Genomic DNA, 14,710 nt, shown 5'->3' with positions numbered 1-14,710 from the left:
GGCTGCGCTTTCTCTTCTTCATCTCCTTCGCACGATTTTCTCTTTAGGGTTTTCTTTCTTCTTTCTTCTTTCTTCATCCGATACACGAGCGAGAGGCTTCGATTCGTGCGAAGATCTCGCGCGCTCATCCTCTCACACGAAGTCGCTCGCTCTCACGCTCGGCCGTTTGGTCGCTCAGATATGTGAATTCGTCTGAAGAGCAAGCAAGCGGTCGCTCAAAGACATCAATTCGTTTGAAGAGCAAGCAAGCAAAATCTTGCGCGCGCTCGAGTGATGATCAATTCAGACATCAATTCGTTTGAAGAGTGAGCACTCGCTCGCTTATCCTCTCACATGGAGACGCTCACTCTCGGACGTACTCGCTCTCAGTCGCTTGAAGGATGCTCGTTTAAGGTCGAAGCGGACAGTGTGTTTAAGGCATTGAACAGAAGGTATTATTCTTCCTCCTCCTCTTATGCATTTGGACTTATTAAATTACGATCACCATATGCTCGATAATTTGTCTAGAAGTGATTTATCTCATGGAATTTGAAGTCAGTTGATTTATCTCGCAGAACGATGCTCCATCCGAGTGTTTGGAGGAAGTGTTAAATTTAAGTCTTCCCTCCAGTGATGAAAAATAATTCAGCAGCTTCAGTTCCGTAGATAGGGCCATTAGATCAATTAACAATTGGCAAGCTGTTCACAATGTCAGAAGCTAAGTTGGAAGCAGAAGACCACATTGCCTTCAAGCGAGATATTGAAAGAGTGTGCATCTTGCAGTTGAACAGAGATGTGAAGCCTATTTGTGATAGACTTAATGCATTCATTTGAAAGAGAGGATGTGTTAGATTAAACTCAGCTGCTGGAGTTTCCATCTGATAATGTTTATGTCGGGAAGAACCAGTATCTCCAGTTGCTAATGATGCACCAAAGTGAACATAATGGTTGTTATTGGGTTGCTGATTGGGAAGAGCTGTTGCTAACATCAGATCAAGGCCTCATATTAATGGCATCAAGCTAATTGTTTGAGTAGAGTAGAGGATTTAGAAGTGTTTAAATTGAAATAGTCACCCATTTAATGTAACAAAGCTGCCACCTCGATCAGGTTAGGATGTTTGTAAATTCTCTAATTTAGGTTATGTTCCTGACAGTTTGGAGAATATGCTAGGTGATTCATTTTACATTGGCGAATAATATTCGTTTATTGGGCTTATGTGGAGGGGTGAGCCGAGATATGTCACAGCTTGAACGAAGTCGGTTAAATGGATCACAGCATTTTCTGCAGGAGTTGCATCGTTGTCTCTGTTTGAGTTTGTTCTTGCATAAAGGGCTCTGAATCTCCTGGATGGTTCTTTATTGCCTTTGTTGCTTTGACATTTTGGTCATTGGATTATGTTATTAAGTTAGAAGCGAATAGGTATGTCTCGCAAACTGGGCTTGTGTTTTGCACCGAAAGAAAGGGGAAAAGGAGAAAAAAAATTAATTGGGTTTCAACAAGTTCTGAACTTGAAGACGATAGAGTCGCAGCAAGAGTTTTGAGTTTTTTTTTTTCCTCAAATGTGGTTCCATCTGCAACAGTTTATGCAGTACATGGCTAAGACATGTGACTTGCAGGCATACAAGAACGGGCCCTATCAACCAAAATTCAGGCCAGAGTTACAAATGCATGGATAGAACCATTTCAGATACTTGATATTGTCAATTACCTGAAAACGGACCGATCTAAAGAAACAATCTTGTTTTACATTTGCATCAAAACCTTGTATCGCGGAGTCTTGCTAAGACATAGAAATTTCATAGGAAAATCAATCGTTTTAGCATTACACAACACCTTTTGTTTAGAAATATCAAATGACTAAGAAAGAAGCTGGCAGTGTCGGCATACAAGGATGGAGTAATTGTAGGCAATAGGCATTGGTCTTACAAAGCTTGGTTCACTAATTTGAAACTGCATCCACCACCTCAAGACTTTATATGACCCATCTCTCTCTCTCTCTCTCTCTCTCTCTGGGGTCATGATCAGGAAGGCGAATGCTATCCCATTTCATTTTTATTTTAAAGTGATAAGGATTATGCAGATTTGGATGAAAGCAAATGCTGCTGTTTTGTGAAAGGAAGTTCCTCTTTAATGCCACCTTCTTTTATGGAATCTACCTGTGAACAAAATATATATCCCAAAATATCATGCTATAACCTTCTACAAGTTCCTGAAAATAAACTCTTTCTATATACGCTACCTACATGTTACAAAATCTAAATTTGCAAAATCCAAACATTCCAAGTTCTGCCTCATTTCTTGGCAAGCTTTCGAAACCAGCCGAACACATAGTGCATAGCCAAAACATCACATATACAAAATGATATCGCCAAATTCCCAAACACATAATGCATAGCCAAATCTACTTACAAACAACAAAAAACTAGCACTTTTCAGTCTACAACTCAACATCTAGTAGAAGGCACTGCACAAGCATTTTCGGGTACATAATTTCACAGTTAACCACCAATTCTAGATTCTTGAGTACATGGAGGTTCTGAGATATCAGTAGAAGATTGGCCTAGTGAAACTTCAACAACATTCCTTGCTCTTGTTTGTCCCTTGGAAATGGATGGACCTCCAAAGTCAATAACTCTATCACTACCCGGCATCTGCAATAAAAAAAAATAAACATACGAACTTAGCTTTTCTTTTTGACACACATATAAAACATTATACATAGATTACCCTTAAATAGGAATTCCCGGTAGCTTCAGATATGAAAAGTCCATATCCTTGTCTTGCCTAAAGAAACAAAATGAGTATCAAACATTAATCACAATATACACGTGGTATGAAAATAAATTATGCTTGATAAAGCACTAGCCTGTGCTCTCTCCTTCCTAATGATAGTGGAGTCCCCATTAGATGATCTATTAGCTTGTGAACTAGCTTGCGCACCACTAGCCCCATCAGTTTTCTTTGGTCTTCCTCTTCTTGCCTACATGTGAAAAAACACAAGAAATACCAATGATATCATTTGTGATAACCCAACAAAAATCTTATCGACAATTTGAACATCGCATTTGAACTCCAACTTTCGTCAATTTCTTACCGTCTCTACTTCGCTCATCCTTATCCTTGATTCTATTTTTCTTCTCTCTACCCCTTTTCCTTCTGTAAGGTGGGGGTTTGATTGGCTCACCATTGACTTTGAGCCACATTTTTTCTCCATTCATGACCGGGAAGGGAAATTGATAACATTTTTCATAAGCTTCTTTCTTAAAGCAATCATCAACATAATCATTGATGTCTAATTTCATGAAAGCAATGCAACATATGGCATGTCTACATGGTATACCAGAGATATCCCATTCCCTACAAGCACAAGTCTTCCCAGCCAAGTCAACCACAAATCTATTGCCATCCCCTTCAACCTCAAATTTATTTCCCAAAGACGCTCTAGCAAAACAATACCCGAACTCAAGTTTAGTCTTCTCCAACTTCATTCTAATCCTTGGACAAATTGGATCCATTTGATCAACCATTAACTGGCTTCTCTCTGTCATTCTCTCCATCAACATAGCTCGTATTTCTTCAAGCATCTCAAGAATGGGTTTTGCTCTCGGTATGCAAATGTATCCATTAAAGGTCTCACTTAAATTATTTTCAACCGCATCACACTTGGTACCTGTCTTAATGAAAGCCCTGCAGAAGTGCTTAGGGCCCTGCCTCATGAAGTCTTCATAACCTTTAGGACACTCCATCTTCAAATCTGCCATTACCAGGTCAAAATCAGCTTCAAATGTACACCTCACAGCCCTCCAGAAGAGATTCTTCAAAGCATCCCCTTTGTGTAATTTTTTCCAATTAGCATATATATGTCTTGCACAATTTCGATGCTCTGCTTGTGGAGATAGCCATGAAATTGCATTCATTAGTCCCTACAACCAAACTAAACCAATGAAAAACAAACAGGTCACAACAATGATTGTACCAATATAGTGTAATAGCCAATGAAGACAAATGTGACATATTACCTTTTGTTGATCACTGATAAAAGTCCAGCCTTCGCCTGTGTCCACATTCAAGTCAATAAATAACCGAGCGAGAAACCAAGTCCACGATGCCTCAAACTCAACTTCCACAACTGCCCAAGCTATTGGAAACATTTGATTGTTTCCATCTCGTCCAACGGCACATAACAACATACCTTTCAATCCAGTCTTAAGGAAGCACCCATCCAAGCCTATCACACGCCTACATCCTGCTAAAAAGCCCATTTTCAACTCATCAAAGCCCACATAAAACCTCTCAAATACTTTGGTTTCTGGGTTAACCTCCATCTCAAATCTTCCATTTTTACTAACTCTCTTGAGCTCCTCCAAATAAGATCTTAGCATATCATATTGCTTCCCTATCGGCCCCCTTATACAACTAAGAGCTCTCCATATGGCTCGGTAACATTTTTTTTTATCAAGGGTCAAGGCAAATCTTTCTCTTGCATCCGTTTGCATTTCGGTAGCCGAATAAGTGAGTCTGGCTCTAATCTTAGGCATGTACTCACGAGCAAGCCATGTAGAAGTGGCTTGCCTATTTGTAAGGCTTCTATTGCAGTTACGTGGATTTCCAACTCTTTTTATTACAAAAGTTTTCTCATTTTGAACCCAACTGCCATACAACCTCCAACCACAGCCACTCACACACTTTGCTTCCATTCTTTTCTTTTGACTCATTTGCCAAAAAATGTTAAATCCATTAATTACCGCATATTTTTGCACAGCTATCTTGAACTGTTCACGAGATTCAAATCTCATACCTAGACTAAACACATTCTCGTTATGGTCACACATAGGATCATACCTATTAACAATTCGTCCAGTTGTGCCACTAACTTCTTCAAATTATCAATATCGGGACCACTTAGAGGTTCATCATCCGATATTGCATCTTCATCATCATCCCCACCTTCATGTGGAATAACACCAAACTCCTCCTCCATTCTTATATCGATGGAACCTTCAGCTAGGTCCCCACCATCATCTACCTCCTCAATTATTGCTTCCCTAAAATCTTTCCTCATCTCCCTTGTTCTAATCTCTTCGTCATCTGATATATTTATTTCATCATCACAGAAGTCTAATGAACCATCGTCACTATCACTTTCATTCTGTGAAAAAACACACTAAGTCATACACTGGAAACTAAAAACAATATTTAAAAATAAAAGGCCAACAATTGAATGAACTCACCATTGTTACTTATTCAATCGACAATACTTCAATTTTCCACTAGCAAAACGATGGTGACCTGGAACCCCAATCGGCCCAATCCTATAAACAAAATAGAATAAAAAATTGGACATTTGGAGTTTAATGTTGAACTCATCGCACTAATTAAATGCCTAGTAAGACAACAATAGCTTTAGTAATTGTATGGCATAATAAGCAGTTATGACACACTTCACATTAGGAAAAGAGTTTCACAAAACAACAGCTTATTGATCAGAAACTATAAAGAAAAAATAAGTTCTGGCTCCTAATATCTAAACACGTGACAACCCATAGCTAGAGAACACATTTGAAATACATAACCTTCTGAACTAATCCTTCAGTTCAATGCCTTCCAATAGATTAGGAGGAAAAAGAAGAAGAATTCCTTTTCAATATCTCGCTTGAACGCAGTCTTTCAACTCAACTTCTGACATTGTAAACAGCTTGTTAATTGATCTAATGGCTCTATCTATAGAACTAAAGCTACTGAATTTTCCCATGAGAATCATCTCACCTCACTAGAGGGAAGACTTAAATTTAACACTTCCTCTAAACACTCGGATGTAGCATTTACTTCAGTTTTTATGAGATAAATCACTACTAGACAAACCATTAAGCACATGGTGATCGTAATTTAATATGTCCAAATGCATGGGAGAAAGAAGAAGAAGAATACCTTATGTTTAATGACTTCAACACTCTGTCCTCTTCGACCCTTAAGCGAGCATCCTTCGAGCGAACAAGCGCGAGTACGTGCAAGAGTGAGCGTCTCCGTGTGAGACGATGAGCGAGCGAGCGAGCGCACGAGATCTTCGCTCGCTTGCTCTTCAGACAAGTTGATGTATCTGAGCAACCAAGCGCGCGAGATTTTGCACACTTGATCTTGACCAAATGTGCGCGAAATCTTCAAAATTCCAGATGGAAACAAGTCTCTAAACTGCCGAGCATGAGAGCGAGCGACTCCGTGTGAGAGGATGAGCGAGCGAGCGAGCGCTCGCTCGCTTGCTCTTCAGACAAGTTGATGTCTCTGAGCGACCAAGTGCGCGAGATTTTGCTCGTTTGATCTTGACCGAACATGTGCGAGATCTTCAAAATTCCAGACGGAAACAAGTCTCCAAACGGCCGAGCGTGAGAGCGAGCGACTTCATGTGAGAGGATGAGCGCGCGAGGGAGAGCGCGCGAGATCTTCGGACGAATCAAAGCCTCTCGCTCGTGTATCGGATGAAGAAAGAAGAAAGAAGAAAGAAAACCCTAAAGAGAAAATCGTGCGAAGGAGATGAAGAAGAGAAAGCGCAGCCCAGGTGGACATCTGCTTTTATTGCTGTCGTGGTGTATTTGTGCCTTAATTGCTGATGTGGAAAAGCCACGTCGGATGACTAACGGTGAGAGTGGATGGAGAGTTAACGGAGGCCAGATTTGGGACACGGTTGAAAGTTGGTGATTTTTTTTTAGACAAAATAAAGTTCGGGCCAAATTTGGGACAAGACCTAAAATTCGTGCTTTTTTTTGGAATTGAGCCTAACCATTTCCAATAAAGTTATTTGAGCGCATTTGGGTTTTCGTTTGGAAACTGCTCTCAATGCGGGACCAAATGGCTTTTTCAATACTATTTTCATGTTCAGATGAAAATGAGAAACGAAAAAGTACGAAAATTTTCTCTAGACATGCAGAGGCAACCTGCCTTTTTTACTCATAGGTTTTTGGTCTTTCCTTCTTTCTTTCTTTAGTCCCTGTTTTGTGGACCCCACGCGTCTTTTTCTCTGTTATCATCTGGTGGAGCGACTGAGCATGAAGTAAGATGGAGCTGCCTTTGGCCTTGCTATATATTATTGCATGAAGTTAATCACGAGGCACCACCAAACCATCGTCTCCCAACAAAAGCATCACCTCTGCAATCTCCTCTCAAACACTCCTCAACCCCTGCTTTTGCCTTTTGGAAATGGCGGAAGCAGTGCTCTTCAGCCTTGCCACCGCCATACTGAAAAGCATCTCCTCCGAAATCGCGAAACCTGGAAGCTCTTCGCTTCTCAGAAGATCCAGTTGCTCTGCGGTGCCAAGGACGAGCTCAAAAGCCTTCAGGACACCGTCCAGACCATCCAAGCTGTGCTTTTGGATGCCGAGAAGAAGCAATGGCACGACAACCAGGTCAAGCTCTGGCTCAGGAGGCTCAAGGATGTGCTGTACGACGTACAGGACTTGTTCGATGATGTCGCAACCGAAAATCTGAGGCGGAAGGTCATGTTCGATGATGTTGCAACCGAAAATCTGAGGCGGAAGGTCACTTCCAGCAACAAGATGTTGAAAGCGGTATGCGTTTTCTTCTATAAATCGAATCAGCTTGCACACCGCCTCAGAGTGGCTAATAAGATTCGGGAATTTAGGAAGGAACTAGATCGGATTAAGAGTGATAAGGAGTTATCAAATTTAGAGCAGCATCTGAGCGAGGAAACAATCAGGAGAGGAAAGAAACCTGAAGTTCCCTCACCTGATGAAAAAATAATTGGTAGGGAAGAGGACAAAAAAAAGATCAAACAACTTTTGTTTGATTCCTCCTCTAGCCAGAGTGTGTCATTTGTTGCCATCGTTGGTAAAGGAGGTCTTGGAAAAACCGCACTTGCACGACTAGTGTACAACGATGGGGAGGTAAAAGAACATTTTGGGCTTAAGATGTGGGTTTGTGTATCTGATGTCTTTAACGTGAATGTGATTATCAAAGAAATTCTTAAATCAGCGAAAGACAACTGTCAAGAGCATGATGATGAGATGAAAAGGTTATTACAAGATCTTGAGAATAAGCCTATAGACCAATTGCCAAGTCTTCTTCATGAGATTCTAGGCAGGTTGAAATACTTGCTTGTTTTGGATGACTTGTGGAATGAAGATCTAGATAAATGGTTGAAGCTTGGAGATTGGCTAGAGGGTGGTTTACGGGGAAGCAAGATACTTGTAACCACTCGTAGCCACAAAGTTGCAAAGGTCACCGATGCGAAATCAGTTATCCATGTTCTAAATGGCTTATCCGAAGATAAGTCATGGAACTTATTCAGGAAAATGGCTTTTGGAGATGGGGTAGAATCATCAAACCCAGAACTGGAGGAGACAGGTCGAGATATAGTTAAAAAATGCGCCGGCGTTCCCCTTGCCATTAAAACAATAGGAGGCCTTTCGTACGGCAAAAATAAAGATGAATGGCTCCGTTACAAAGTGCGTGAACTTCCAGAAATACCAGAAATTGATGAGGTTGATCATGGAATTATGCAAGTCCTCAAGTTCAGTTACGATCGTCTCCCGTCGTGCTTAAAACATTATTTTGCATATTGCTCATTGTTTCCGAAAGACTATGTCTACGATAAAGAGATGATGATACATCTTTAGATGGCACAAGGCTTTATTGAGTCACTCAATGGGGAGGAAAACCTTGAAGACGGACAATTACTTGTCAGAACTACTGTGTAGGTCATTCCTCGATGCTGCAAGCAAAGAAGACGATGGCGAGGTCCTAACTTTCACGATGCATGATCTCATGCATGATCTTGCCCAAAAAGTAATGCAATATTGTTAATTTTAAAGGAGGAGATAATGATAGAGGAATTAGACATGCATCGATTATTTCGGAGATTTTCTCTGAAGAGAAAATGGTATCCCTGCTCAAAACATCCAAATTGCGGACGTTTCTCTATTTGGGAGGTGAATCCTTTGTACTCAACTCTCCCAAAGATTTTTTCGGGTGTAAACATTGTCAAGCGTTGGGTTTGGGTAATACGGATATTCCTCTCCCTCCTTCCTCCTTTGGAAAGTTGAAGCACTTAAGGTTTCTTAATATTTCTGTAAACAAATCTATCCAGAGTTTGCCGGATTCAATCACGGATTTGGTGAGCTTGCAAATCCTTGAACTCATTAGGTGTGAGAACCTTAAAACATTTCCAAGAGATTTGAGGAAATTGGTCAACCTTAGGTTCCTCTCAATTAAATTGTGTAAGTCACTGAGTCACCTACCATCCCTGAGTGAACTCCCTTCCCTAAGGACGTTGATTCTATGGGGTTTGGGTGCATTGGAGTTCCTTCAACAAACAAGTGACCCAGAACAATCTGATACTACACGCCCCTTCTTCCAATCTCTTGAGAAACTGTCCCTCTTCATGTGCAGCAACCTGAAAGGATGGTGGGGAAGAAGGCAAGTAATGGGAGCATATCAAAAGCATCCATCAGACAATTCATTGTCATCCTTCCCAAAACTTTGGTATGTGAAAATAGTGTGCTGTCCCCACTTGAATTTCATGCCACCATTCCCCCAGGTGGAACAGTTGCTCACAGATAACACGAAAATATTGCAACAACAAATGATGGTCAATCCAAATTGCCCATCAGAAGCAACAGTGGGATCCACATTCATCCCTTTCTCTAAACTAATGTGTCTAGTTCTTAATGGTAGTGATATGGAGCCCTCGATGCTCGAGACTCTACTCCGATTACCAAGTAATCTCAAGTCCATGAACCTCTACTTTTGCAACGGGTGGTGTCTCTCTCGTGGCATGCAGAACCTTTCCTTGCTCCAGAAACTCAACATTTTTAGTTGTGGAGGACTCGATTTATTGTGCCAAGAAGACGAGCATGGCACCCAATGGCGATTCCTTACAAAACTTCATGTTCTTAAACTCAACTTTCTTGAGAATTTGGTGGCATTACCCAAGGGGATTCAACATGTCACGACTTTACAATCTCTCGAGATTTCTGACTGTCGGAATCTAGAGAGTTTGCTGGAATGGATTGAAAATTTCTCTTTGCTTGAAAAGCTGGTATTATCTGACTGTCCAAAATTAGAACGTTTGCCATTAGGGATGCGCAACCTCACACGCTTGAAGGAATTGAGAATCTGTGATTGTCCAGCTCTGAAAGAGAGGTACCTAACAGATGGCCATGAAGAATTGGAAAAGATTGCGCACATTCGGATCATCGATTGGGAGGATTGATTGTAACCATGAGCTCAGTAGAGAGGTACGAGAAAAGACTATCTATCACACCTTCTTTATTACTTAACTAATTTCTCTTCACTAGTCACTACCCATTTCGCCACCGACGCTGTGTACTATACAGGTCGAAATTTCTGTTTGTACCACCACCTTCCTCCTTATGTCGCGCGTGTAGAACACCACCTTTGCCTCACCGTCTTGCTCGTAGAGAAGAACCTCCTCACTCCCTCCTTCTTCATCTCCTCCATCGCGGCCGCCGGAACTCCCTGATTTTACCACCACCTGGAAGGACCCCGGCGTCTCCGACGCGCGTCGCATCCTCTCGATCGCCTCCTTCCCCTTGGCCGGGTCGCGGTCGATCCCGCCGAGATTGATGGTCGGGAAGCTGAGATTCTCGGATCCGCCACTCGATTCGGAGCTGCCTTCGGATGTCTCGTGAGGTCGGATGAAGAAATTCTGGGGATTTCGGTAATCCCGGCGTCGAGGAGGCCTTTGACGCTGGCTTTCGAGTCGTCGCTTGCTCTGTTGTGGCTCTGCTCACCGGAGTCGAAGGCCAAATCGATGGTAGGAACTGTTCCTCTCTCTCTCTCTCTCTCTCTCTCTCTCTCTCTCTCTCTCTCTCTACTGCAATTCAATTTTCACTGTGAATGTATATTTGTTGGGGATGTGTTTGGATTATGAATTGAATGTTATGGAGACATTTGGATTATGAATCGAGTGCTATGGAGACATTGCATTGCATTATATGATGAGCAGCTTCTTTTTAGCTGATTGATTAAGAGAAGAGAAGAGAACAATGACATCCATTGCGATGTTTCGTTTGACTTTAGAATTAAGCGGTTCATAAAAATGGAAGGAGAAAGTCATTAGCTCATGAGCCACCACTTGCTTAGAAAATGATAGTGCTGTTTAATGATGGCTGATTCTTTGGAGGACCGGGCGGCTAGTACACAAGTTTTGCAGTATATGATAAATAAAAAAAAGATCTTCTAAGACAGAGTTGACCATGGATATATGACATGACGATTTGATGTCATCTTGGCCCTTGGATTAATCGTTGCGTCATCTTAATGTGATGCTGACTCGATTAGATCCATTGGGTTTCAAATATCGTCTCGTTCGTAATGGAAACCTACTGTTTCATAGAAAATCTGAGTGTACATGAAATTTTTGCCTTGCGGTTGATTCTGGTTATTGTATTTCAGTGAGTTGAAGGCTGACAAGAGTTCCACTTTTCATCATTGCCGCCAATGTACATAGTCGAAATCCAAAGCTAAACCAAACAAAAATGTTCTTGAAAGCGCAATTTTTTTCTCACGGTAGATTAGTGTTTTAACTGTCATATGGGTATCCAACACTGTTTCACCTAAAGATAGCATCTTTCTTTCGATTTTGGAGGGGTATGTGTGAATCTTCCTCTCACTTTATTTTGTGTTCTCTCCTTGGTTCTGCTTTTGTTTAGAAAATGATCTTTGTTTTCGAGAGTTGTGTTGGTGCTCATAGTTCTATCAATTGAAGCGATATAGGCTTAAGTGACCGACCACTGAAAAAAGGGATTCCTGCTCTGTGGTAGTTTTACATAGATGAACATTTGGACAGACTTTTATCTTCAAATACAGACATCAATAAGACCACATTAATAATGTACACGGTCTACAACTTGAAATCAGGAAGTACGGAAGCTCCATCTAGGCCTTTGGAAATGTAATGGGCAATGTAGTTTGGAAACGTAGTCTCCTTGTACATTGGTGGGTTGTCTGCTGATGTTAATTCCTTGATGGGTCCATATAGCCTTGAAGATGGCCGAGGAGTGTCGCCGAAGAAGCATGCCACCGACACTCTTGGTCCTCTCTTGTTTGCCAGACTCGGTGCTCGTCACTCTTAAAATGATGATTTGTTATGAGCTCCGAATGCAACAATTAGTGAACCGTTCTCGATCTGTCGGTTCTCAGGTCAGAAACAAAGGAACATAATTTCTATGTACTAGTGTGATTTTAATTTTAATGTTGATAAATACGAAAATTGCAGAATATCTAGAACCGACATTAATCCCTTATGTTAAAAAAACACTGTTTTCAACATACATCTGTCTCATTCAGACAATTTTGAACCTTTCAAAATGAGGCTAGCATGATTTAACAAAGTTGGAATCAAGTTTGGATGAGTCAAATAGCTCTGTTCGGATACTTGATGCATGAGGTATATGGGAATGGTAAACGCAGATTTCTCTTATCAAAGAAAAGTGCAGACTGTGAAGACATAATGCTATTGCTACAGGGAAGATGCCATGGTAATTTAATTCCTGAATTCTCAAGAGCTCTTCAACTAACTTGGCATACGAGAAAGTACAGTAATAAGGGCGAGAAGAGGATCGCAGTGTGTTGTCCAATCAAAACATGTTTTCAGAAAAGTTCATAGATGAACAATGATATCTGGCCAAAGCTTCTTACCTGCAAAAGATCTCCGATGTTGGTCACTAGAGCTCCAGGTCTTGGAGGAACGTTGATCCACTGGTTTCATGAAGCACTTGAAGTCCTCCAATTTGATCTTGGAGGAGAATTGTGAGGAAGTCATTGTCTGAATGCTTTGTCACACCCAGGGTCAGCTCGGGCTGTGGGCATGGCCGATAGAAGTGGCACATGATCACGTGTCGTTTTCTGCACAGTCATCCCATGCTTTGAATACTCCATCAGCATTTCTCTGCCAGAGATATTGCGATGCATCAGAAAACTGAACCAGAGCTGCTGTAAAAGTATGATTGGACGTGTTGCGGAAGCCAAGCGATCGAACAATAAAATTGACAGAATAAGAAAATAAATCGGACACCAGATTTACGTGGTTCGGTCGTAGTGACCTACGTCCACGGGGACAACAATACGGAATTCACTATAGATCAAGCGATACAACGGAGATTACAACCACACTCGAGTCACTCAAACACTCTAAGTGTTTCCCAAGCCCCAATTACACCCAATAACTCACGCAGTGTTTAGCCCCACAATTCCTCACGAAATAATCTCTCAATCTCGCAAAAGAATTATACGCAAATCTTAACACAAGATTTAATCGCTACGAACACTTGAGTTCTTGGTGTAATTCCACGAACAAAATCAACTGCCAAGCACTCGCAAGCAGCGGCGCTTCAAGACTTCTTTATCAACAATGGCGCATCAAGACTTCTTCTTCACTTCAAAGCATCTCCTGACCATGAACATATATATCAGGAAGTCCCATGTTGGTCAACAAACGAAGTCCACGCGGATTAGGATCAGGAAACAAATCCAGCCATGCTTTTCTTTTCTTTTTATTTTATTTCTTCTTTCCACTTCTGGCCATGAATTCCACAAGAATTAGGAAAGTATAATATTCTTTCTTTCTTCTAACACATTGACCGAGTCAAAGTTCAACATAAATTCATGTGGACTTTCTAGTTTGAGAACAAGGACTCCAACGTGCATTAGGAAAGTGAATTTCAAATATTTCCTTTTTGCTCGGTTTCGGAGATCCGCAAAATATCCAATTCAGAATATTTAGATTTCGCTTTGGGCTCAAACTCGAGACATATTTTCAACAATCTCCACCTTGGCTCGACGTTTGAGCCAAGTAACAATCGCTTCAATAGAATCCGAATTCCGCTACTACTCTCCCACATCCCCAATGGGCTCAACCGCCACAAACGTCTTTCAAGTCCAAGCCTCGCTTGAACTTTGCCATAGCCGTGGACCTCATCAGAACACCAACTCCACATGCACCTTTAACCGCTTCACAAGGATTTTCCGACACAATCTCCTTAACCGCAGATAAAGCAAAACCATCGTTGCATCCATATCTATCAGGAGAACGAATACGCACCTTGTCAATTTCAGCAGTTAAAGCAATCGTTGGCTCAATAGGCTCCACCTCGCTATAAGCACCATCCGTGTCGATTATTTCGTTAGTACCCGCTACCTCAGGAGTTTCTGGTTGCAACTCCACCTCAAGCTGAACACTGTCCAGATCCGTATAAACACTGCTATTAACACTCCTAGCCAGAAGTACTGGAGACTCGTCAAATGTAACTTCTCTGCTGATAACAGGTGAATTTAATTCCGGGCACCACAACTTATAGCTCCGTTCACCTTGTGCATAACCTAGGAACATGCACTTTCTTGTCCTTCCATCGAGCTTACCATCACTAACTCGAACATAACATGGACAACCAAATATTCTAAGAACAGAATAATTAGCAACGTTACCTGACCACACTTCTTCGGGAGTCCGACATTCAATCGCAGTCGATGGAGATCTATTCTTCAGGTAGCTCGCCGTACTAAGCACATCCGCCAGGAATTTCCTAGCCATACCAGCACTAGAGAGCATTTTATGGGCCGTCTCTAGTAATGTTCTGCTCATCAACTCTGCAACATGTTGTGATTCATTGGCACTAGTGCGGTGTTTCACTATGCCTTCCTTCATGCAGAATTCGTTTAACAGCTTCGAGCAAAACTCCATACTACTGTCAGTCCGCA

The 14,710-nt window shown here is 41.5% G+C and overlaps 2 protein-coding genes, 1 long non-coding RNA gene and 1 pseudogene across 4 annotated transcripts in view; 3 read left to right on the top strand and 1 right to left on the bottom strand.

Annotated features, from left to right (window-relative positions):
- LOC115666726 (uncharacterized) lies at positions 1-989 on the top strand. The gene is made up of 2 exons (XR_004003951.2): positions 1-431; positions 555-989. It is a non-coding gene; the product is annotated as an uncharacterized LOC115666726 (long non-coding RNA).
- A 1,489-nt stretch (positions 990-2,478) lies between these two features.
- On the bottom strand, positions 2,479-5,189 carry LOC115666724 (uncharacterized). Its single transcript, XM_056316254.1, has 5 exons — positions 4,000-5,189; positions 3,052-3,903; positions 2,847-2,960; positions 2,708-2,764; positions 2,479-2,631 (listed from the first exon to the last, which is right to left on the bottom strand). Exons 1-5 carry the CDS (start codon positions 4,810-4,812, stop codon positions 2,479-2,481), a joined length of 1,989 nt encoding a protein of 662 aa, XP_056172229.1. The 5' UTR covers positions 4,813-5,189.
- Positions 5,190-7,051: 1,862 nt separating this feature from the next.
- Positions 7,052-8,607, top strand: LOC115667248 (putative disease resistance protein RGA3; annotated as a pseudogene).
- A 179-nt stretch (positions 8,608-8,786) lies between these two features.
- Positions 8,787-14,710, top strand: part of LOC115667245 (probable disease resistance protein RF9) — a 48,209-nt gene continuing 42,285 nt past the window's right edge. Inside the window, exons 1-2 of one of the 2 annotated variants that reach the window (XM_030588854.2) lie at positions 8,787-10,227; positions 10,327-10,435. In XM_030588854.2, coding sequence (XP_030444714.1) covers positions 8,868-10,202 — 1,335 coding nt within the window. In that variant the 5' untranslated portion in view covers positions 8,787-8,867 and the 3' untranslated portion in view covers positions 10,203-10,227; positions 10,327-10,435. Of the gene's footprint in view, positions 10,228-10,326; positions 10,436-14,710 lie in introns of those variants that run through there. The other variant, XM_056313172.1, reaches the window with a different exon arrangement.

Source organism: Syzygium oleosum, unplaced genomic scaffold, assembly GCF_021117445.2.
Source record: "Syzygium oleosum isolate NSW1041296 unplaced genomic scaffold, Sole_v2.1 Sole_v2.01, whole genome shotgun sequence".
Lineage (NCBI taxonomy): Eukaryota > Viridiplantae > Streptophyta > Magnoliopsida > Myrtales > Myrtaceae > Syzygium > Syzygium oleosum.
The sequence above is the reverse complement of the archived record's forward strand: the minus strand, read 5'-3'. Positions and strand labels throughout refer to the sequence as shown.

Coding starts and splice junctions, on each gene's coding strand:
- LOC115666724 (XM_056316254.1), bottom strand. CDS start 4,812: ATGTGTGACCATAACGAGAATGTGTTTAGTCTAGGTATGAGATTTGAA. Junction 3,904..3,999: donor TTATCAGTGATCAACAAAAG/GTAATATGTCAC, acceptor GTTTGGTTGTAG/GGACTAATGAATGCAATTTC. Junction 2,765..2,846: donor TTAGGAAGGAGAGAGCACAG/GCTAGTGCTTTA, acceptor TTGTTTCTTTAG/GCAAGACAAGGATATGGACT.